Genomic DNA, 25,018 nt, shown 5'->3' with positions numbered 1-25,018 from the left:
GTTTTAATCTCGTTCATCGTGGAGGTAGCAACAGGCGACCGAATGAAACGCACTGACACCTTCTGTGTCGTAATCATGTGTGAAACAGAATTCCTACATATTGTATCTTTAAGTGTGATGTTGCTCAAACACTCATGCAGACACATGGGGGTAAATACCGCCATATGGTCATTGGCGCTGTCCTGCGTGTGCTCTCCCTCCTCCTCCTCCTCCTCCTCCACCTCCTCGTCTCCGTTCTCCTCCTCTTCAGCTTCGCTGTTCTGTCTGTGCTCCTCCTCCTCCTCCTCTTCTTCATCGTCCAGCTCTGAGCTCGACTCCTCCTCCTCCTCCTCCTGCCACGCCTCCTCGCTCTTACACTCCCCCGCCATCCTCAGCTCTGCACCAACACACACAACAAAAATAGTGACTTTTTTTTGTTTTTATTGGTCTTTTTTCATATTTTTCGTGAAGATTTGTCGTATTTTTATTAAACAATTATGCAAAAGCTATCTCAAAATCTAAACCAAAATGTCTTCCTGTACTGGACGAATGAAACAAACCTCGCTTTTTTGGATTTAAGTGAGATATTACAATTATTTTTAACAATTTTTTAACACTGCACACACACATTATTTTATTGTCTGTTGTTCCCTCATCATTCCCGATCTACGTCAGCACGTTCAGCAACTTCTCCTGTACAATTATTTGCCAATCAAAGTTTATAACTGTTTTCAATCCAAGCAGGAGTGTGATATGAAATTAAGTGAACTCATGCACATAATCAATGACGGTCAGACACTCACAAGATCACACACACAGGGCAGAAACTCCTTTATATCTTAATGTTGTCCATCTTTGGACCAGGTTCAGAGAGAGGGTTCAAGTCAGAGTTGCAGTGAAGTGATGTCAGTTTCTGAGCTCACCAGATGGTTCTGCTTATTCTAATCTCAATCTTTGACACACTAAGCCTTTTATATATCCACATTACTGATGATCACCGATCAATAATCTCGATATCTGTCACTGAAAATAAATCTTTTTCTATCCGTCCATGTGGCTCGTCTGTTGAGATGAGAGCTCCGGCGCCACATGTTTTTATTTTAACCTTCAAGGAAAGTCTCGTTCATCAGAAACTTCTTTGGAATCAGCACTTAAAACTTGTGAATGTGACTTTCAAAATGCCGCACATCCACATGCGGCGATGTCCCGGAAGTACCTGGGCACCTGGACATTGCGATTCCTCTTCATTTTATGAGAATAACGTAGCGGGAAGCAGACGGTCCAACTTCTCTTGTAGTTAAGTTTCATGAAACTTAACTGTCTTTGTAGATTACCGTTACCAGCGTTACACAACAGGCCCAAAACCAACGTACTGTTCGGTTCCTTGGCTTGGACTCACTTTGTGGTAAAATGACAGAGTATAGTCTTTCATGCACAGCCACGTCTTATATTTGGTGCATTAACAATGTTTTATGCTAAGTCCTGCAGTGGTGGAAACACTTTACATAACATTAAAAATCAACGAGGGAGCGAGTGAAGCCTCAGCGAGGAACAATCTCTGGCGCTGCCTAGGAGTGTCACACACACACACACACACACACACACACACACACACTGTCGGCTTTGGTTCTGAAGATCCCATCCCGGGCCACGAGCTCGGCGCTGAGCTCTGTCCAGTTCCACATGCTTTCAGGGAAACCTCTCACAACTCAACACTGGCTGACTTCTGCTCGCTTTTCATCTCCGTGTCTGTTTTCTTTCTCGTTTTTGTTGACCGTTTTTTGGCTGTGACATGCGAGAAGCACATTCAGCGGGCTAGAACTCATTTAAAGGAACAATACGTAGCTTTTACACCTCAAAGTAACAGCGTCAGAATCATGTTGATGGTTTAGAGTCTCTTGTTTCTGAGGGTCGGATCACAGCGTCACACGTGTTCACCTCAACATACGAGTTTTAAACACATAAAGTTGTGATGACGTTTGTAGTTCGCAGCTGCAGATTGTTACTGACCTGGGATCAGTGTTTATGACTGTGGGCGGCTCAGAGGTGGAGCCAGCGTCTTGTTATAGGAAGGTCGCTGGTTCGATTCCCCTGGTCTGCATGTTGAAGTGTCTTTGGGCAAGATACTGAACCCCAAAATGCTCCTGATGTGCTGGGCGGCACCTTGCATGGCAGCCACCACCATCAGTGTATGAATGCATGAATTGCTGTCTGATAAATGTACATTTCAGTAGGATAAGAAATTGTTGTAAATTTTTTCTGTTCTGTGTTGAAATATGTGGAAACTTTTGCTTAAAGTGTTACTGATTTTCATTTCCTAACTTCTCCACCTCGTGATGTTTTACACTCATGACATGAACAGTTCAGTTTTTCTCCAGCTGTAAGTTTTCTGCACCACAAACAAGCTAGTGTTCGGAAAAAAAAAATTCAGAATGTCACAATGACTGCAGAATACTAATAACAGTATTATGATTATGGGTAAACTGCCCATAACTGCCCGGACCGCGCATTGTCTAGAAATCTGAAATCTTGTGTTCACTGCATCGTTTTTCGAACCACAGCCTGACACGCAGATGGGATAAAAATGCCTCGGCCTCCTTCTGGGAACCGTCTGCTTCTAAGGTAATGACGCTTACTGAAGAGATGCTAAATGACAGGACCAGATGTGAGGAGCAGTGATTGACCTGTTTCAGTTTTATTCTTTATTCTTCTTTTGTTTGTATGAATTCAAATGGAAACGGTTATTATAAAATGTATTTAACATTAATGCAATGAGTCCGATATGTTCTCTAAAACGCAAAATACACTTTTGCAAAACAAAACAACGAAACCTTTAATAAAGTTTTCTAAATTTTAAGCTTACAATTAAAGCTGAAACATCCACGATTAATAAGTATGTACCTGATTTTTAGTTTTTAGTACCTGTAGAAACAAACTTGTGAAGATATGTCTTTAAAAACAAGACACAGGTTGTCAGTCATGAGAAAAATAAAACTTTTGGGAGTTTGTTTTAAATGGGAACAATCATTTTGTTTCAAATATAATTTCTCTTTATATGTATTTAACGTTCTGTACGAGACAAAATATACTGTATGGAAATTAATTCTACCTTTGTAAAACCTTTCAGGTAAAAGCTGAAAAATATCTGCGATTTATAAAAATGCACCTGATTTTTTACAAACAAGCTTCAACAGAGGGAAACTCTTTCTTACACATCATGTAAAAAGCTCGTCTTGCTGAGTGTCGAAACAAATGTGTGAAGACACGTCTTTAAAATAAGATGTTTGTTCTTGTGTCTTAAAATAAGACACAAGAACAAACAGGCTGATGTAGCGCTCATAACTTCAAACTGCTGCAAAGAGCCGAGCAATGTAGACAAGAGCCACATGTCCCCAAGAGGAACAAAAGTCTCATCACAGCTGTTGAATATCAAACAAACCATCTTTGCTCACGACGCCTGAGCCTTTCTTGCGCTCAGGTGTGCATAAAAAAAGCACAAATGTGTCGGTTTCTATTATTATTTATCGTATCGGTAAGATGAGAGTCAGGTAATTAGTGGTTATCGTATAAACAACACACATAATCACACATCATGTTGACAGACGTTCATAACTTTATGTTTCCTTTTCTTGAAAAGAACGGCTGTGTGTCTGTGAGAATCAAGCTACTGCTAACGTGAGTTGTTCAAAAACCTTCTTTTTAGTAAACTCTGTGTACACAAACAATGTTTATTAATGCTCGTGTTCATGTGTAGAGACCCTGGTGATACTACGAGCAAAGTTTCATGTTGTGTCAAGCCTTCTTAGTGTTTCAAAAATAGAGATTTTGATGCTATCGTAAAACTGCCTGTAGCACTCCCATTGAAAATGAGTTTGACCCAAAAATCGCAAAAGTGCCTTCTTTCATCGTAATTATGCTTTTACATGAAAGTTTGACTCGGATGATTGCATTTTGGCGAGAGTTTTGCTTTAAGCTGTCTCTTTTATTGTAGCAATAATTAATGTTGAATTAATATGTGTGTGTGTGTGTGTGTGTGTGTGTGTGTGTGTGTCACCTGTGGCGGTGATGTGTGTGTCTTCTGTGATCTGCTCCAGTCTGCCCAGCAAAGCTTCGATGTTGGCTTTAATCTGAGTCAACTCTGACTTGATCGCCTGAAGTTCTGTACCTTTAACTGCTGGAGAGAGACAGAGACAGACAGAGAGAGGGAGAGAGACAGACAGAGAGAGAGAGAGAGACAGACAGACAGACAGAGAGAGAGACAGAGAGAGACATGTTAGTGTCCACTTCCTGATTAAAGCGCCTTCAGACACCGTACAGACGTTCCCATTTAACACATCATTATAACCATCCTGATGTTTCTGGCTCCATCTTGAGATGATGGTTCATCATGATGCTGCACTGTAAATTATAAAAGAGGACTTTACTTTGAAAAAAGTCATATCATAAAATACCAAGTAAAGCAGACCATCACATTTAAGTTGTGGGAAAACAAATTAAAGTCATGAGTCTACTTCACTTGTAAACGTTGAGGTAATCGGCTAAAGTCACTTTAAAACACAGATTTTACAGTGTGGACGTTTGTCGTGGATCCTGAGGACAGCAACAGCTTTTTAAAAAGACTGCAGCACTGACTGACACATCTCAAGTGACTCATTTAATTATAAAATAAATAATGTAATAATATTTTCTGAACTAAGAAGAAGGCTGGCATAGTTAAGAATCTGTTGTATACAGTGTTTTGAATGTTTCTTTCCCACAGATGACAACGAAGTAGCCTGTAATAGTTACTTTTTTAAAATTTGAGATGTTTACCATCAATAAAATCATTCAGAAATTAAGTGTGAATGTTGTGTGTTCAGACAGATGTGTTTTACAGCGATGCCTGGACAAACTGACCCTTTATTTAAGGACCAAAATGACTTAATGTCGCAATTTAACAGAGAAAGACCAAAGTCGGTGAAAAGATGGAGCTGTGGGTCTTTTTCTGTTCAGGGTTCCAATAACCTGACTTCTGGATATCGTCTGTTGAGCTCTAACCTGCAACATCACAACTCTTAAAAGACATTTTCATTTAAAATAATAATAATATCGATGTTTTTCCACACAGGTGAGCCAGGTGGGTCTCTTAAATTTGGCGTCATATCAGGTTGAATCATCTTGCCACTGTGACCGCAGCTCTCCGGCCTGAACGTTTAACGGCGGGCTGGAGGAAATGAGGTTGTGGAGAGCTTTGATGAGCGGAAAGGCCAAGGGATCCCTAAATACATCAGGAATCATCCGTTGGGATCGGTGAATATTCGAACCAGATTTCACGACTGTCTGGTCAACACAGATTGAGATATGTTACTGTGGGACAAAGTGATGGATTTGCGTGGCAAAGTTGAGACAGCTGATACGTCCAAATTGCAGCTCTGTGACATTTCTCTGGATGTGAAACTTTGTTTTAATCAAAATTATGGTAGCTTAGTTGTATGTTTAATATTTTGCGGTAGAAATGCAAAGAAATATACTATATTAGTAATATTTTACACTTTGTTCACAATTTCTGTTAATTTTAAGAAAAAAAGATTTGATTTATTTCAGGAGATGTAACATTTCGAACACACATAGACACCAAAAGCTTATTTGTAAATAGTTTGGGTAATAATTGCACTGTTATGTATTGAATTTACTACTTGATTGCTTTAATTTACTTTTAATTTACACTTCTGTGCGATTGAATTTCACACAATATCATATTTCAAACTCAGACAAATGAAAAGCAGCAGAGGTAAAGGTGTGTGTGTGTTAAAAGAAGCTGTTCGATTACATTTTTGTTTTTCACAATGACCAGAAACAGAAGTCCCCTCTTAGATAGTGGAGACATTAAGTGCCCTGTTTGTAATATTGACCTGTACGTATGTGTGCGTGTGTGTGTGTGTGTGTATGTGTGTGTGCTGTGTTTCTTCACACTTCTTATTTTGCCCTAAATCAGTTTTCCTTCCTTCTCTCATTGCTGTCTTTCATTGCATGAATCTGTTTATTTTTGGTCGTTTCATCTTTCTGTCCTTCTTTCTCCCTTGTCTTTCTCAGCATCGTGACAGCATCACAAACAATACATAATGGCAATAATAATAATAATAATAATAAAATAACAGTCTGCATTAGATTTTCAACCTCAACTTCTCAACTTCGGACGATTCTGTAAAACACAACCGGATGACTCCAACACCAGTTTGAAAAGAACCGAGGGATCGAGGAGACTCTGTAGACTTTTGTTCTGATTGCAGTTTTGCAAAATAAGTCTGCACCATCTTTTAAAGCAACATTATGTAACATTTTTATCTTAAAATGAGGGCTTCAAAATCATTTTGATGGCACAGTGTCCTGTAACACAGACTGTGCCTCAGTCACAACTTCACATACATGTTTACTTCAACATACATGTTTTAAACACATAATGTTGGGATTACAAATTGTTACAGAGCAGTGATTTGTATTGTTTCGACACTCAGAAACTGGGGCTAAATAACAAGAAAAGGCCAATTTTCTACATAATGTTTCTAAAGATTGAGGTTTTCACATGTTGCCTTTTTCAGGATAAAATTCAACAGTCAACTCAGGGTCAAATATGGCGTTGAGCAGCTATTAAATCTAAACTCAAGAGGGGAACCTTTGGAAGTTAGAAATGATTTAATTCTAGAAAAATGCAAGAAAAATATTGGACTCAAGAACTGATTTAAAAAAGATATCTGACTGATAAAGACGACCATTGTCCTGAAATCAAGAAAACAGCCACTCTGCGTTCCTCTGACCCGTCTAAACCTCCATATATCTGAGTAAAAACAAAACACACAACTAAAAACAGCTTAATCGTTTTAGACAGATGTGGAACTTTGCAATTCTCACATGGTGTTATGAGATCGGCGCGAAGAAAATAATGACGATACGGCTGAGAAAAACATCTGCAGCAGCACCAAGCCTGTGTTTTCCTTGTCTATAATCAAATGTACAATAAATCAATCATTTCTATCATGTCAAAAAAGTGCCTGGTGAGACCCCAGGCTGATGTGAGTGGATGTTAGATATCTGATGCTTGTTTAGCAGAAAGATGACTTTCCATCAGAATTTTGCAATATATGTAAGAAGCTGGATCTACTTCCTCCTTACGTTTCGAATGAAACTTAGATGTTTAAAACATCGCATGATGAAAGCAGACGAGGAACAAAAGGCGCCCTGGACGGAGTTAACTGATGAAGTTTGACATCTTTAAGAGGAACTCGATTTGAAGCGTGGTTGTTTGGACGTCCCCGACAGGATCACAGGAGTTTTGTTGTGCGGAGACAATCGAAGCAAGTTATTCTGGAATTAACTTTAAGCTGCTGTGATGGAGAGTCTTTCACAATTCTCGATCGGTAACATAAATGTGATATTCCAGTGTTATTACATAACAATTTGCTATATGTCTATCAACATTAAATCTTTCTAAAAAGAGCTGATATTTCTTTCTGTTTAGGTTGCATTTTCTTTTTCTCTCCTATCACAACGCTGCGTCTATGCTCTGGTTAGGTCCAGGCACAGAAACCACTTGGTTTGCCTTTGGAAAACATCACGGTTCGGCTTTAAATATCTGTAATTGACAGATGAAGATGGTTCGACTTGCCGTGAGAAATAGCCAGTTTTGATTGACACGAAACAGCTGGAAATGTCCACAGGTGTCCTTAAAAAAATCCTGTGGAGTGACTCGAATTGCGGTCGATCATTTGGCGGCCTGGCTGACATTTGTACCAGTGATGAGCCACGTTTGGAGCAAATGTCTATCATCGACATTTCTGTGGTTTGCAGAAACACTGACTAATATCATAGTAACCTGGTGACTGGGCTGCATGTGGAGGAAACAGAACAGATGCCGAGACAATTGCTGGAGATTGCAAATCGGCAGCGAAGTTCGTTCTGTCCGAAGAGCCAAGCAGTTGAACACGGGTGCTGGAAGGAAGTGGTCGGCACTTTGGTCGGCTTTGCGGGGCTTTCGCCTTCCGTGTGTCCCCGGCTTGATATAGAGAGAGCAGAAAAGAGTACCAGTGGCTTTCAGAAGTGCTGGTGTGCGAGATTAAGTCACAGAACATGCCAGAACTGCGTCTAAAAGCTACCTGCTCTGAGACTCAGGATCAGAATATATATGGATCCGATCTACTCAGGTTTCCATCGATCACTGATGGACTTGGCTGGCAAAAGGAGATCGTTTACGTTACCTTGGGCTTAAATAGTGAGCTATACTGGGGAATGTTTCATGTCAGCTCAGCCATCAGAATAAAATATTGGCCGTTGCGTTGTCATCGCTGGATAATATCCAAGAGACCAGCCGTGTACCTTGTTCCCAAGGTACACTTGATCTTCACCTGAGTTTTTCCTGCCTAAACCTGACCAGAGCACGAGCACCGCACTGTCAGTGAAGCTAAAAAAACTGAAAGAAACTGAAACTGAAGAAAGGTGAAGTTGCAACACATCCGCAGAACATTGCTAACATTCCCTCATCAAAAATCATCTGTGACGCGGACGGATTTGTTTCAGTTTTTACGGTACAAATTTCATAATGAGCCGCGGGGCCTGTGGTTTATAAAGAGCGTCTCTGTAAAACCATGAGCACAAACAAATTCACAGCGGGTTGTGGTTCACACTGAGCGTTCGGGGGGAAAAGTCTGTCAGATCTTCGGTTTGATCTTTAAAAAAAAAAAAAGTGAGCGGTAAAGAGAAAACTGTAGCGTAGGTTCTGTTTTGATATTGCTTTTCAAAGCAAGTTAAGTTTGATGAGTACACAGAAAGACACTCAGAACAGTGACATGAAAAAAAATGTGCTTTGTGAGCTCTGCAGAGGGAAATTCAGTGAAACTCAGCAGGAATTGAAAAAAAAGGGCTGTTTTGGATAGAAAAGGTTCAGGTCGAAGTCAAATATGAGAGGATCTGACGGAGCGTCAGCATCTCTCCTCCGATCCGCAATCTGAACATGATGTGAAATGAATGATTAATGAGCAAAATGCAAAAATAAAGTGACAACAGTCGCCCTGATGCCTGAACTTTCCACTGACATGTAAAACGCTGACTTGAAAGGCAGATGAAGAGGTGGTCGGGGTCGCAGGGGCGGAGTCACCGTCAAGAAGATGTAAGAGAAGGAATCATAAACAAGAGAAGAAAGGAAGACGGCTTAATGGCCTCCTGGGGTTTAAAACTGAATATTTGGTTTTCAATAAGCAGATGATAAACTGACAAAGGACAAGTTGTTTGCTTTAATGCAACATTATAGAGTAAATGTGGATTGCATTTGCACATTGTATTAGCTTTCTGAATAAAGACGCCATCTGTGTCTGATTGGTTCCCTATAAACCTCCTGCTGCTTGAAACCACGCAGAAAAATGAAGTCTGGCTGTGGATTCAGTCGCACTTTGTGTTCCTATCAGCGTTCATGTCTTCATTATAGACTGAAGGCTGAATAAACTCATGGTGTGTGCTGCGTCGTCGGAAGTTTACATTGGCAATCTTAACTTCCAATATAATAGCTCAACAATTCACTGTAATTGCTGCTTATATTAATATAATTACTGTCTAATTAAGTCCCGCTCCAAAGCCTAAACATAACATTGTGATCCTTGTGCTAATTAAAGAAACCTCACAGTGGTTCGGTCCACCAACCCCACGTACAATACATACATACATCTGTATGTAAGTAACCTATTTCCCAAAATTAACTTTTATATACTTTACAGTTATAATCAATCTTTTGTGTCCGTGTGCCACATTGTTGTCTTCTAACATTCTGGTACAAACCCTGAAGTTATCAACCGTTCTTTTATTCAGTGTATTTAATTAGTAGGCCAAGGCATCATCGTTTTCCCTATCAACATTATTTTTGGTGGCGCTGTCGGCGTCCCCCTTCAGGTGAGATTAAATATGCACCCTTTTCATCAGGCACCACCAAACATTTTAAAAGTTTCAATAATAGCAACACTTTTCCATGTGAATGTAATGCTCCCATATTTAATATTTGAATAGAACACATGAAAAGAAATCCATATTATATATATATATATATATATATATATTTATACCATGGTCTGGGGGAATACTCGATTCTGATTGGCTGCAGGGTGTCCATTAATCCCTGATATATGGACACCTACTAAGTAGTTCCAGTCAAATTGACTGTTCACCGCTGTAAATCAATGCGCTAGCTGGCGTATCAAATCTGAATTTTATATTTCCAGCACTGAGTTCAGTCCGTCAGTCCTTCAGTGTCTTATCCTCTGAACACCACAGGGTGGCGACTGTAACACACAAGCTGCAGAAAGTACACTTCCCCTCTAAACTTACTGATACGCGAATAATCTCACATCCCGTTCGCTGTTCAGCTCTCTACTTCAGGCTGCGGCCACAGTAACGTTACACACAGCCGGTCATTTGTTCGGGAAAATCTTGATATTGATTTGGGGACAATGACATGACTGGTTAGCTAGCTAGTCTTGTTGTTAAACATACTGTCGAATTATATTTACTGTTTGTCAACCGTACGCAATGTTATTGACTTTGAATCTTGCTAGCGTAGCGTTAGCTTTCTGGCTCATGGCTGAGCGGACTAGAATATCTCCCGTTGTCAAGTCGTATCTATGATCCGTCCTATTTACTGGAGGAGTGACCAACGTCTCCGTTGCATAAGAGGGTGGGAGGGTGATGATTGTTCCAGGTATTAGTCAAACCCTCAGGCGTTACCAGGGAAACGTAGTTATGGCTTGTGAAAAACTTTATATTTTGATTGTAAAACGCATGAAAATATAAATTAATGGTCTTAATTTATTTTATTTGGCAAGTGACCATGGTATAAGCGGGATGATGCCCTTCGAGGTGTCCATAAACAGGAGTTAATGGACAAAGCGAAGTATATATATGTGTATATATATATATATATGTGTATATATATATATATATATATATATATATATATATATAGAGTTATATATATCTAACACGTTTCTTTTCTTGTCGTGGATGCTGCCAAGTTAATGACCACAGCTCGAAACTGCATGTCATTATTTGTAAGTTTGAAACCAGCAGACAACAAAAACCTCAGTACTCAGTTTTCAGCTGTGTTTTGTATAAAACTGATATATTTCAAGCCATTTCTTTTCCCTTTTTACTTTATTTTTGTCCCCTAAAAATGATTGATTAGATGTTGTTCACTGTGGTGCCACTCACTTTGGTTTCTGTTAAACGCTGATGTCTCATCTGATCAATACAGTTTGAGAAACATTTAGAATACAATCCAGATGTCCTGTCAGCTTAATTCCCCTAATGGTCATCAGATTTTTTTTTTCCATGGCTCTCTGTGGCTCACTGTTCAAGCTCCAATAAGCATGCATGCAAACAAGCTTGAAGCTGTTTGTGTGGGTAAACCTAACCAGATCATCAGCACGGCATCGTCACAACATAAAACAACCTGAAGAAAAGGTGCAAGAGTTGTTTAATTTAGATCTGTTGCTGTTAATTACTTGTATTTCTTTAATGTTATGTAGAAAATAATTTTTTCCAGTGATTTAAATATGTTGCAGACGATGATCCCAAAGTTGCTCAAGTAGAATTTGTTTTTATAGCATTGTCTGAAGATGTACACAGAAAATGACACATACTTAATCCATCCATTGATTAACATTAACTTTTCTATGTTCCTTTACAAAACAGGAAAGAAAACAATGTAACTTATTGCTGCCATCAATGTTTCATTCCTAAAATAGATTCCCAATTCAGGAGTGGAGTGGGAGAACAGGGGTCACATGTCATGAGTAGACGGACAAACGGACGGATACAGTGGAACTCACATCTCTGTTTGTTTCCGTTGCTGGTGGGGAGGACGGAGGCGTTGCGCGTCAGCAGTTTGACCGGCAGAGATTTGACCCGCCGCACCAGAGGCACCGCCAGCCGTGGGCGTTTGACGGGCACCACCCGAGGGACCGGAGACACTCTGCCACGGTACTCAAACAACCTGCGGACACGAGAGACGAGGACAGTCAGGAGACAGATGACAGGAAGGACCGAGGGAAAAAGAAGGGAAGGTGAGGAAACAGAGAAAGAGAAGCAACAAGGGAGGAGAGGGTCAAGAAGGAGGAAACAGAGGAGACATGACGCTGAAGTCTTGGCCACACGTCCTCAGTCACAGTTTGCAGTTTGTTCTCTCAGCAGCCATATTTTTGGCTGGTTGGATGAAGGATGTGGTTTCTGTAAAGTGTTAATAAACACGTCTTCTACTTGTATTTCAAAATGTTGACTTTTTCTGCAATAAGGCGGACCAAATTGTTTTTCCACAATCTCAACCAAGTGTTGTGTAACCTGACCACAAATGATCTAATACTGGCTCAGCTGCTGTGACTGAATGTCGTGTTAGAAGAGATCCGAAAACAAGTTACATCGTCAGTGAATATTTTAACGACTGCCACTTTCAGCTTACTTTACAATTATATACCTTAATGTGATGATAACAGAAACAATGTGGTGTGTTGAAGATGGTTTATTCACTGACAACATCATTTATTAGTTTTCTTCTGCCAGTACAGGATCTCCTCTCAGCAACTAAAGCAAAGTTTATGTTGTTACGTTAAGGCACTCACAGCAATTTGTGAAGGTGAAGGAGAGACTGTGTTTCGAGTCACTGAAGGTTTTTCTGCATTAAATCAAGGCCACAAAGACAGGACAGATCCACGTTATTAATATCAGAACCATACGGTGACCGTGCATCTCCACTGTCAAAGTCATACTTCATAAAAACAGAATTGAAGATAAAAGATAAAGATAAAGATAAATGAGTGTAAAGACAAACCTCGTCCTCATTAGAAAACATGCTGACTGTGAAAGCAGCTTAGTAATGATTACATCTGCAAAGGAGGAAGTCAGGTGAGTGGAAAGAGGACAAAGTCAGCTGTTTGTATCCCGTGGGAAAATGCCGGTAACTAATTTGAACTTAATCATAAGGATACGTTACGTCACATATATATAAACTTAACTTAAGTTACATACAAAACATACCTATTAAAGTATTGTAGCTATTATAACCCAAACCACAATCCTAACCAGTTATGTGCACAAGGGTGGGCAGGGGCTCAATTGTTGAAAACGCATGCTAAAGTGCCCTCCTGTGAGCCAAAACGCGCACTAAAGTGCCCTCCTTGGAGCCGAAATGTGTGCTGAAGTGCCATCCTGGGAGATTAAACGCACCCTAAAGAGCCCTCTTGGAGCCAAAACGTGTGCTAAAGTGCCCTCCTGGGAGAGAAAATGCGCGCTAAAGTGCCCTCCTTGGAGCCAAAACGTGTGCTAAAGTGCCCTCCTGGGAGAGAAAACGCGCGCTAAAGTGCCCTCCTTGGAGCCAAAACGTGTGATAAAGTGCCCTCCTGGGAGCCAAAATGCGTGCTAAAGTGCCCTCCTTGGAGCCAAAACATGCGCTAAAGTGCCCTCCTGGGAGCCAAAAAAACATGCCAAAGTGCCCTCTTGGTTGGCAAAACACACTAAACTGCCCCCTTGGCTGGTTAAAACATGATAAACTGCCCTTTTGGGAGCCAAAACGCACACTAAAGTGCCCTTCTTTTCGCCCCTGCACTTCAAAAAGTCTGTGCACGCCACTGATCCTAACCAAATATTTTTGTTGTAATTCAATTGCAGCCACATGTCAAAGGTCTCGTAGGCTGACATGGTCACTTCCTCTCAGGAGTCACTGGTTCGACCTCTTCACTTGTTGATGAATGATTATATGTTCTTTTAGAGGGAACAAGGACAGAGAAATAACTAAAATCACACATTAAATATCTCCATCTGTGCTTATGCGGAACACTCTTTGTACTTTTTATTGTTTTTCTCCAACAGGGATAATATAATAAGTGTGCAACATCTATCAAACATTGGAAAACTATACCCATTTGGAAACTTCAAATATGATATTTGAGTTTAGTGTTTCAGTTTAGCCTTTTGCCAACATCCAACATTTGATGTTTACTTGTTTCCAGCTGTAACGGCCCGAGCATTTCCATTGTGTTGTCATTGCGGTTTATTGTGTGTGACCCCATATTTGAAAATCAGACCACAAATCTCTGCTTCTCCTTGCCAACGTACTCCCAGGTGATCACAACCATCTGAAGTATAGACAATATGGAAGTACGGATTTATTGCGGAGAGAACCGCAACTGCTTTTTATTGCAATTAATCACTGACTAATGACATAAAGGCTTAACGATAAGTACTTTTCTAGTTGTTATTCCTTTTAATTACGTCTCTAAACAAGGCTTAAAGTTTGTTGTTCGCGGCTGCAGTTAAACCCAAACACCCACACAGCTCCTGCTTTTGACAGATTTAATGGCTGATCTGCTTGGAACAAAATCTGTGGGATTGAATTTCAAAAGAAAAGAGTATTTTCCAGCATTTCGTACAGATAAAACCACACGTGGAGAAAATCCAGCGCGATATTTCTTAAAGTCGTGGTGGTTATGTAAGAGCAGATTCTATTTGCGTACAAATCAAAGTGATTAATAGGCAAAACACAAAGCTGCTGTGTGTTTTTGATGTACCACTGGTGTGGATTTAAAAACCTGGCTCACTAATCTTTTATTTCTCCTCCTGTGATTTAAAAGCTAGGATAATAGGGTAACGATGAATTCTGAAGGACTCTGACAATAAATTCCTGTTAACAGATGTGAGATTGGAAAGTCATATTTTACAGAGACATTTCATTTATTTATTTTGAATTAAAAAGCTCCAAAAAAAAAGAGTCAGATGAGTCAGAAAAGTCAGGATGAATAAAAAAAGCAGGACACAGGAAAATATTTCTGTGAGTAAAGAGTTTGTCTCCTGTCGTCCTATTTCACCTCTACGCCGATGATGATGCTGTATTTGCCATCATGCTGAAATAAGAAATGTAAAGGTCTGCTCATCATGGATTTAATTTCCTGCTTCTAAATTCCAATACACCTGAGGCACTGACAACAGTTTCACCAACTTCCTTTATAGTTTACCAGCAAGAAAAGTGTTGTGTTTGATCGGCACATTAAAAAAACCCCAACCGTCCTCCCCACCTCAGTGAGATCTTTGCTGTTTTACACCTTTGTTTTGCTTGCAGACTTCACCACTAATGTTTTGCTGTCGGTCCTCAAACGGCTTCAGATTCAGATCCAGATGAATCCTTGTTGTCGTTGCACCCAGTAGGCAATTTGAGGGACGATCAATGTGGGATGTGTCCCTCTTGTTAACTTACAATCCCTTTGGTGGGCGGCTCGCTAAGATCTGGACATAAACCTATGACTTTTAAATACTGAAAATGTTGACAGATCGTTTCTATTTAAACCAGTAGAGCTTTTCTGGCCTTTAGTGGATTTGGAAGTTCAGTGAAACTCAACTGGAAAACCTTCACCAATGTTATCAGACAGTCCGGCTCTGCTGAGGCCTTTAAATCTAAGCTAGATACACATTTCTGCGCCCGAACTTGCAATTAGCACTGAGCCTTCAAAACCTCAGGCTTTGTCTCTGTTACCATTAATCCGTACAGCAGGCTGGTCTCAGTTTCAAAGAATCTATCAACCCAGTTTAACTGTTCAAATCTAATCCTTCTGCCGAGAAATCAACAAACAAACTGTAATCTCAGCATAAACACAGCAATTCTCCTCGGTGGTAATCAAACTTTTCTTGAGCCTGAGGCGAAGGGTTAGCCGAACTGTCAAGGCACACCTGCATCAAATTAGCTTCTGTATGAGGAAATGAATGTGTACACAATACTGATATAATAAATAAACAACTCTGTTTTAATAATTCGTGGTTGTAAACAAACCTGGTCTGCTTCACGGCAGATGGCACTGCTCTGACTCACGCTGTGTTTTGTTTCTGTTTCCCACAAGTTGCCAAGATGTGTCTCCAGTTTCCTCCTCCTCTCTGTTGGACCATTGGTTGTCAGGGGGAAGGAGATTCAGCCTCTCCTCTTCTCTCTCTTCCTCATATATCTGTGTGAATCCTGTGCTGCCTCTTCTGTGTGGCCTATCCTCTTCCCAGCCTCCATGTTTGAGTGGATGTCATGTGGCCAAGGTCCTACCAATCTGGCATCCTCCTGGATCCATTCATCTTGACAACATAATCCAAGTCAGATCACAATTGTGTGACTTGCTCAATATGTGGGCCTTGTGCTTTGATGGTGGGTGGGCAGAAGAACTTTTGCATTTTGCCCCCCCCCTACCGTCCGAGAAAGTCTGTGGTCACGGTTAACGTAAAGCTTGTGTTTAAATCAATCATTCATGTTATGGGTTGGGAATTCAACTCAGGTCATGGAAGCTGGGGATGTTTTTGAGCGACCTGAGTGAAATATCGTGATTTAATTCAATCGCTCTGACAGCAACGACCTCCGTTTTCGCAGAGCTTTGTGAAATATGGTCCACTTGAAAGCCTGAGGTATTAATCATTTAGGACAAGCAGCAACTCTTTCTGGTTCTGTTTCAGACAGCTCGCATCAGGTCCAAACGTCAACACACCCCAAGAGTTTTGTCAGATTCTTGACCAGCTCGATTTTTATTCCATAAAACTGTGATGTCACAGTTTTGATAACCAGATGGCAAGGTGCTCCAATTCCCTACCTAAATCGAAGTAACGATAAATCATATCATCTTGTATGACAATTCATTTCCACCATATGGACAAACTGCTATGCTGCGTAAAGCAAACAACCCGGCTGACAAGGTTTTATACCCCAGATTTACAGCTCGAACTTTGTGAGATTCTGCTCAGACGATATCAGCGCAGACTGGTTTTGATGTACACAATAAAAAGAATAAGGAATAAACAAGAAAAAGGAAAATAAGACCAAAAGACACATGCAGAATCGTTCATGAGTAAAAAGCAAATCCAACTTGATGTCTTGCTTTATGTACAGATCTGTGGAGGTCACTAATCCATCATTCTAATCACAAACAGGGAAGTTTTCAATTTATTTATATATTTTTTACATTAGTTATGTTGTGTAAACACGTTAAAACACTTTCTCCAGAGGAACTACGCACCATATTCTCTCTGAATAATAGTGACAATGACCCCGTGACTCTCTCTCTCTCTCTGAGGTGTGTCTTATTATTTTAATATTTAAATTAAATAATAGTAACTGTAACAAATGGGTTTCGGCATCGCTGTAAAAACCTGTTACTTCTTCAGAGAAAGCAGAGAAAGTTGCCAGACTCCCTTAGAAAAACCCTCAAATTTGAAACTTGTTGCATTAGCAGGAACTGTATGAACTTTGTGAAACACCATCCGCACATATTCTTACCTATTAGGGCCTCCTTGTTCATTCGGCATATGTTATACATGAAGATATTACATTCATTGTGGTAAAAAACAAGTTGAGAGACCCGGATCACAAGTTGTAACTCAAGACGCAGTATGTCAGGTGTGAATTGACGGGCATGAAGATGTCCATGTATGATCAGATCACTTGATCAGAGGGTAAAACTGCTTCTTTACCCTATTCATTTATTTCCTCCCTTACTATAGTGGGGTTAGTTATTTTGAAGACCCCAGAAGTTTATATTATTACTCAAACCCTGTATATGAATGATATATACTGTATATAAACATACTCATATATTATAGATCAATGCTGAGGTTTGTGGCCCAGCTGATCGGCATGTTTCAACATCTGTTCAGACAGATCTTTGTCCAGGATCTGGTATAGTGTCCGGGTGGTGAGAGGTTACGGAAGACGGCTTGTAGCCAGAAGATCGCTGCGTTGAATCCTAAACTATTTAACATCGTTTGCAGGGTGGCTGACCCTGAGCAACGCAACGAGAGCTCAGACATCTGGAAGGAGCGCTGGGGAGCACAGCAACTTTCTCACATTCAAAAGAGCCAGCTAAGGTGGTTTCAATATCTGCTTATGCTGCGGGTTGGCGACCCCAGGGTAGCACCAGAACATGCTAGACGGATTACAGTATGTATCCCATCTTGCGTGGGACCGCATCGGGATCCCCAAGAAGAAGCTGAGGAAGTTACGGGTGTCCAACGTGACTGAGACCTTCAGAAAATCAAGGACGGATGCTCTGATAGGAAAACTGTTTCGGGCTTGGATCTGACCCGCACCAGATACGTTCATCTGGCCCACATACCTCTTGGAATGATGGCACTGAGTAAAGGCGAAGGCCCTCTGATGTCCAAGTGATGAGAGACAGAGTACATTGTCGATGAAGGAAGAATCCCAGGGCTGAAGAGCGTTTTATTGGATCCAAAGTGTCAGCCATGTGTTCAGCACCCTCCCTCTTTGCTCTGTATGAGCAATATCAAAGTAACTGGATTGGTAAGCCAATGTTCGACGGCACAACTTCTCTCAGCACTGTTGAGAAACCTTGAGTACCCTTCTCCGCTGCATTAGTCTGTTTTATTTCAAGAGACAAAGCCTGATGCGTTCTGACAGGACTCAGAAGGTTGTTTTTCCACCACGAGCACAGATGTCTTTCTCTGAAACCTGCTTTATAATTGTTTCTCACGGTGATGCAAATATCTCCTCTGTAGCTCTGAAGACGGACACCAGTTGGACATCTGGATCATCTGGATACATCATCGCTGATTCAACTCAGCTTGCCATCGCTACACTCTACGTCCAGCTCGCTATCTGCACTGTTCAAAACAAGAAAAAGCTCCTTCCATCGGTGCGCATAGATTTATCACGTTACCGCAGTGAAGATTCGGGTTTCAAAGCCCTGACCGCTAATGAAAATCAGTCGAGGTCCAAGGACGTGCTTTAAGTATGAGGAATGCCACATCTGCAGATTTCTCTTCGTACCATCACACCACCGATAGCGTTGATGATGAATTTCACCTGGTAGATGATGGCTACCACACTGTGACGCGACTACAGAGGTCAACCTGAATGGATTTAAATCTGAGCAGATGTTCTTCACACTGACTTCGCCCGGAGGCGAGGGAAAGGCTGACGATCCATTTTGTCAACACTCTTGCAAGTCTTGTTATGATATGAGACGTGGTTAACGCTCCTCGTGGTGACTAACAGACAAGTGCTGCTGTCTTAAACATGATCTCTCAGTAGCTAACATAACACTAAGTGACATGTTTGAAAACGTTTCAGTTTATTGGTTCGGACATCCAACAGAAATGTTCGTAGATTCACTTTGGTCCCAGCAAAAAGTACAGTTACGTCACTGAAATCGTCCTCAATCACAGTTAAAACTACAGGAATTAAACGAGTAAAAGTATTCTGCTGAAGGAGTTAGGAGAAACTTAAACTCTGTGTTCATGTTCACCTCTCAAACCTGCTGCAGAGTTTTGTGTTTTTGTGTCCGTACTGGGTTTTCATTAGCCTGTTTATGATCTTACAAGTACTCAATTATGATCTTATAAGTAACTGAGTTGATTACATGGTGTCATGCAAACACGAAACAGTTGCTGTGTCTCATTTTAGGGTCTGCATCCTTCGAAGGACCCCGCCTTTGCAGTCTTTGAAGGCATGTCCTTTGGAGAGACCTTCGAAGGCCACGTCAGCCATTGTTAAATTTGACAGTCTAGCCTTTGGAGCATTTCCTGGTTGTGTCAACAGATGTTTTACCCTTACGTCATGATTTCTGCCGGCCAGGCCTGCAAAAGTGACGATCTACGCCACGCGATGTCGCCATTTTCTCTCTTTCTTTCTTCTTTTTAGGGTGCGCAAAGAATCTTGGGATATGTGAGGCCACGAAGGATCATAGTGCTGCATCCTCCCAAAAGAGGGAAAAGAAGGAGCATCTGGAGGAGCCTTCGGATTGGGACAGCCTTCGCACGGCGTTGTGACGTAATCGAATGTCTTAATAAGAGTAATTTGAGTAGCAGTCATTAGTTACTTCCTCCCCTGGGACTCAGTAAATGAGACCTGGACAGTAAAGTGCAGGTGACGTGTGTTGCTAGTTCTCAAACTTCAGGTGTTTTAATGGTGGATGCTGCTTCCAGTGGTGGTTCCTCTCACAGTTCGGGTCGGTTCAGGTCCTTGTTTGTTTTGGATTCTTTCTATTTGGAACTAGGGGGATTCTGTTTTCTCTGAAAATGAAATTCTGAGCATTTTGAGTTCTGGGCCAGGAGACCTCAAGTTTCCACTTAGATCTGAAAGAATGAGTTTGTTGGTTACAGGCCAGATTCGAGGGTCCTCTGAAGGAGAATTTCAGCGAAGGCCCTGGAACAACATGTATTTGTTTGAGTTTGAGGAAGTGTTCCTGAGCACATGTAGTAATCTCCTTTGTACAATCATGTGTTTAACCCCATCTTTGCTTGTGAACGACTCCCTGCACCCAATCATGAAACTATCAGCTGTTACCAGTGAACTTGTCCACCTGTGGAGCGATCCAAACAGGTGTTTTTGGAGCTTTTCACATCTTTTACAGTCTTTTGCTGCTCCACTCCCGCTGTGTTTGAAACGTGTTGCTGGCATCCAATTCAGAATGCACAGATACTTAAAGAAAATCAACGACATTCACGAGGTAAAACATTAAATATATTGCAACGGTCAAACGTTCAAAGCTTTCAAGGTACACTGGCGCACTTGGATTCGGCGCTTTAGGAGCGTTAAACTCCTTCCTTCATCATTTGATGTGTTATCTTTGTGCTGTTTTTAATTTCAACTGTTATTATGATGTGAAACATGTATAGAGAACAATGAGGTAATTATTGTAGAAATGACTGGTACAGAAATGTTTTCAACCCAATTCCTGATCTTTCCCGACACCTCACCGAGTTTTGTTTGCACCTTAACCTCATCAAACCTGAACCATAGAGTTGTAACATCATCTATAATAGATTTATTTCCAGCTGATAATGTCGTCAGGTCACCTGTTCAACTCTGTCCATCTTGTAATGTGCAGCGGCTGGAATAAATCCTGACCTCAGATCATCGTAGCAATCACGTTCGATCAAAACTGTTTTGTTCATTTGTTTGTTTGTGTCCATGTTCACATTATTCTGGGTACCATCACCTTTTTGGCTCCATGGTTACGACTCAGTAGAGACTTGTTTCCCTGGACAACGTTCTGCCGCGGGGCCTCTGAAGGGTTAACATGATTAACCTTCTGCTGATAGCTGGAAACACTTGAGCCAACAGTCAATGTGTTCAAAAACCTGAATACAAGTCCGCTTTCAAGAAGTAAAGACCGCTGGAAGGGCCAGAACCAAGCTTTTCCTCTTGCTTACCTGTCGTAGAAGTCTTCTCTGTAGTAATCGTAGTCAAACTCATAGCCACTGGGGGAAAAAGCACAACAGAACAGAGACAGAGACAGAAGAGAATGTGAACCAAAGCTTTTGGAGAAGAAGAGCTTACTGGTGTTTTCATGTGATTTATAATGCAATTACATAAAAAGCAGTAATTAAAAGAATGTGTGAGAGACAAATACACCACAAGATACTTGATCTCACCATCATCAAGAGAGGAATAAAAGTGACAAGTAACGAAGAAGACATTGAAACAGAAAATGAGTTCTCCAGAATGAAAGTTACTGTTGCGCACATATCCTGGATCAGTCATTGATATTTGTACCAAACGTGGAGGGAGGTGGCGTTAATTAAGCCAACAAGGCAGCTAAATGCTCGACCACAGCTCCAGTCGAACCAGTGGATATTTTAAAGGAGACCTGCAGATGTTCCCAGATGTTTATTTTATAGCATCGTCATCTCCATCGGTGATCATGGCGACCAAAACAGGTATTTTGAAGCCAAATCGTGAAGTTGTCCTGACCCTGACCAAGTGTTTATTGTGCTTAAGCCTCACCAGATCATAGAGAAGAGAAATTTTACCTGAACAAACGTAAAGAAAATGTTCAGTTTAAACTTGCACTCTGTCGTTTTGCAGTGGTGGACTTAGCTAACATTCATTTTTGTGATCGGGTTGCCTGGAGATACTTGTGCAAACATGTGTGAAGTCAAAAGAAATAGAATAAAACGATCCTGAAGTCGGCATCAATCAGGTTTGTCATGGCTGAGTGGAAGGAGAAGGAAGGAATAATCCCGAACCTGAAGTCACCGCTGCAGCTCTACAGATCTTACAAGCCGCCCTCAGTTCAACGCTTCGTTTTTTACGGCCTGTAACTTTACTGTTCTGGCTCCGTCACAAGGGCTCCTGTTAACCCCGTGTCCAGCCGGCAGCTGTTTTAAAGGGGGAACACGCTCTGATAAATCCACCGTATGCTTCCTGCAGAGCACTAAACACCGAACGGACAAAGTCAAGAGACGAGCCGGTGAAGAAAAAGTGGAACAATTCGCCACCGAAGAAACCAGACGTTTCTCTTGGGAGGCCGAAACTGAAGCTCAGAGGGGAGTTAAAATCTGAGCTTCTATATATCAGAGAGACACAATCAGGATGCTGAGGGGATAAAGATAAAGTTGCTCTCCGTCTCCTGCATGGTTAAATATGCAGCTCAACCAGAGAGGAGGGCTGTCAGCTGTCTTTTTAAGTTTCTGTGCAGCTTGAATGCTCCCAGATCAAAATATTCCGGGGGAAGTGTTTCAGACAGCTACTTTAAGATCGCTGTTCTTTTTTTCCATAATGAAAGTTGCTTCACATTCTATTTCTAAAGCCTTGTTTTCATCAACGTCTTTAATTTATAAAGGAAGAATAACAATTACGTAAGAGCAGGTCACTTCTTTCTTCCTCTTTATATTTATAAACTATAAATCTCTACGAGGCCAGCCTTAAAACAATAACTCTCTCTGATTTCTGCATAATATTAGACGTGAAAAGCTTCCAAAATAGCAATCAAACAATCAGAGGACACAAAGATATTCATTTTTTTTTAGGTTATGCAGGTGTTTTAAGGTCGAGTGAGCTTTAAAACACAAGATCATTCTGACTCTAAGAAGAATTAATTCATCAGGACAAACTAATAATCATCTTACAGGCTAATGTACGGAAAGAGAAGTCTAAAACTAAACTCCTGGAAAAAGTAAGACATCCCTAAGCTGAGGAGGATGTTGGTGTTAAAAATAGAAAACCTGAGACTTCTTAAGAGTGTAGCTGTTAATAAAACACCTACAGGTCCCGGCCTCCACCCTCTCCAGGGTGTTGTTATCCAGCGTAGGTGGGTTTTAAAGACTTGGCCTTCTTCTAATTAAAGCGGTTTTTAGATCTCAGTCCCACATGAGCCCCTGTATTTGTTTTAGTAGCTCCATGTTTGTGGGTGTAAAAGTCTCTTGTTGGCCTTCTTATACAGATCCTGGAACAGTGACTGATGGATTGATTGACTGATCAAGCGAACAATCAGTCTGATCAACAGCAGCAGGTACCTGTAGAGAGCAGCCGCTGAGCGCTTCAGGCCTTTGGGTCTGTTCGGTCTCGGTTCTCCTGCCATGTTGATATCTGGAAAATAAAAAAAAAAAGAGGGTAGAATCCCAGAACGTTTGAGTTAAATATCTGTACGAGCGAGACGAGATTCAGAGAGAAACTCAAGGTTCAGATGTGCAGGAGGTGTGTTTCTTTGTGAGCTCCACTAGAGCGAGCTGTTGAACCATCTTCCGTCTGCCCACAGCGCCGTTATCAGCACAGTCAGCTGTTATTCAGTCAGTCGGCTCCCAGAGTGCTCACACCGGCCTGTCAACTCGGCATGTTTAAATAATCAAAGGGAAAGTAAGAAATCTGATTTCCAGCAGTACTGTTTAAAAAAAAAAAAAAAGCTCAAATCCTTTTTACTGGAGTCCAGGAGGAATAACTACATTAATAGTAAATATTCTGCAGCACGTACAAGGCTGAGCTGGTGATGGAATATGTGGATGAACCCCCAAGATCGTGTCACTGATGCACCATGGGAGAAAAACACATGATAAATGTGACTGATGGACGAATGCATGGTGCCTTTTGTTTGTCAGGGTTTAGGGAAGCTTCTCGTCTTCTTAATGTGGAAACAGTTTGAGGGAGGCTCTTTGCTGTCCATCACGACCGTGAGTGTGGCCCTCAGGTCAGTCAAGCTCCTCCGTGTGAATGAGACTGTGATTGCGAGCGTGAGACTGTGTAAGAGCCTCATTACACAGGAATTTTATAACTACTATCTTGAATATCCTACATTACGATCACTTACAGGTCTGCACTTTGTTTCTGTTGTCATCTAGAAAGTGGTCCCATGCTCTAATGTTCAGAAAACATTAATTCTCTCATGCTCTCTGTGTCTGAACGCCCACGTTTGACTGCCTGTCCACTGACTTTTGGCCACCTGCTGTAGTGACACTCTGTCATTCTGCAGACTGAATGTCAGGTATGGTGACCTCATCGATGGATGCTGTAGTTGCAGGTCATAAATACTGTACTGCTACAACCCCCAGATGCAGACTCGTCTAAGGTTATAGTCATCCTTAAAAACCTTAAAAACTTAAATAATGATGATCATGTTCGGCAGAAGTGTTAGAGGGATGAAGGGAGGGAGGATCATAAAAGGATGGATGGACGGATGAGGCTGAAAGTGAGTTTTCAGCAGCCAGAGGCTGAAGATTCAAGCCTGTTAACTTTACCGTGAAGGAGAATGTGTGTGTGTGCGTGTGTGTGTGTGTGTGTGTGTGTGTGTGTGTTGCTGTTTGAGGCAGTGATCCAGGACTCTGGCTGCAGCCAGGTGTGGAAATGGCTGAAGTCCAGTTGTTTGCAAGAGGACACACACACACTTTATTGACCCACCCCCTTATGACCTAGGGAAAGAACAGTACAAATACACACACACACACGCACACACACACACACACACACACACACAGTCCACCTGCTGCCCCATACGCCTCGGTGACTTTACTTTGCCTCCTGCAGGGTCTTGTTATTCAAAGTCCCTGAACGCAGCACACACACATACACATGAACACACACACACACACACACACACACACTTTATCGACTCTTCCTGTGTCTCTCTGAATCATTTCAGTCTGTTAAAAAACACCTTTCTCAGTCAGGACGTTGGAGGCTGCTGGCTGCTGTTCGCAGTCTGTTAAGCAGATCGTGCATCATTTGGTTGTTATATTTACATTTTCACAAATCAAAGTGATGTTTCTGGGCTTCCCTCTT

The 25,018-nt window shown here is 41.3% G+C and overlaps 1 protein-coding gene across 4 annotated transcripts in view; it reads right to left on the bottom strand.

Annotated features, from left to right (window-relative positions):
* raly (RALY heterogeneous nuclear ribonucleoprotein) overlaps positions 1 to 25,018 on the bottom strand; it is a 139,441-nt gene that overhangs the window by 20,902 nt on the left and 93,521 nt on the right. For 3 of the 4 annotated variants that reach the window (XM_030421226.1, XM_030421223.1, XM_030421224.1), the window contains exons 3-7: positions 23,263 to 23,335; positions 21,178 to 21,225; positions 11,823 to 11,986; positions 4,034 to 4,153; positions 159 to 376 (exon numbers count right to left, since the gene is read on the bottom strand). In XM_030421226.1, coding sequence (XP_030277086.1) covers positions 159 to 376; positions 4,034 to 4,153; positions 11,823 to 11,986; positions 21,178 to 21,225; positions 23,263 to 23,335 — 623 coding nt within the window. The remainder of the gene's footprint in view (positions 1 to 158; positions 377 to 4,033; positions 4,154 to 11,822; positions 11,987 to 21,177; positions 21,226 to 23,262; positions 23,336 to 25,018) is intronic. The other variant, XM_030421225.1, reaches the window with a different exon arrangement.

This window comes from Sparus aurata, chromosome 6 (assembly GCF_900880675.1).
Source record: "Sparus aurata chromosome 6, fSpaAur1.1, whole genome shotgun sequence".
Lineage (NCBI taxonomy): Eukaryota > Metazoa > Chordata > Actinopteri > Spariformes > Sparidae > Sparus > Sparus aurata.
Note: the sequence above shows the minus strand (reverse complement) of the source record. Positions and strands in the feature narration are given on the sequence as shown.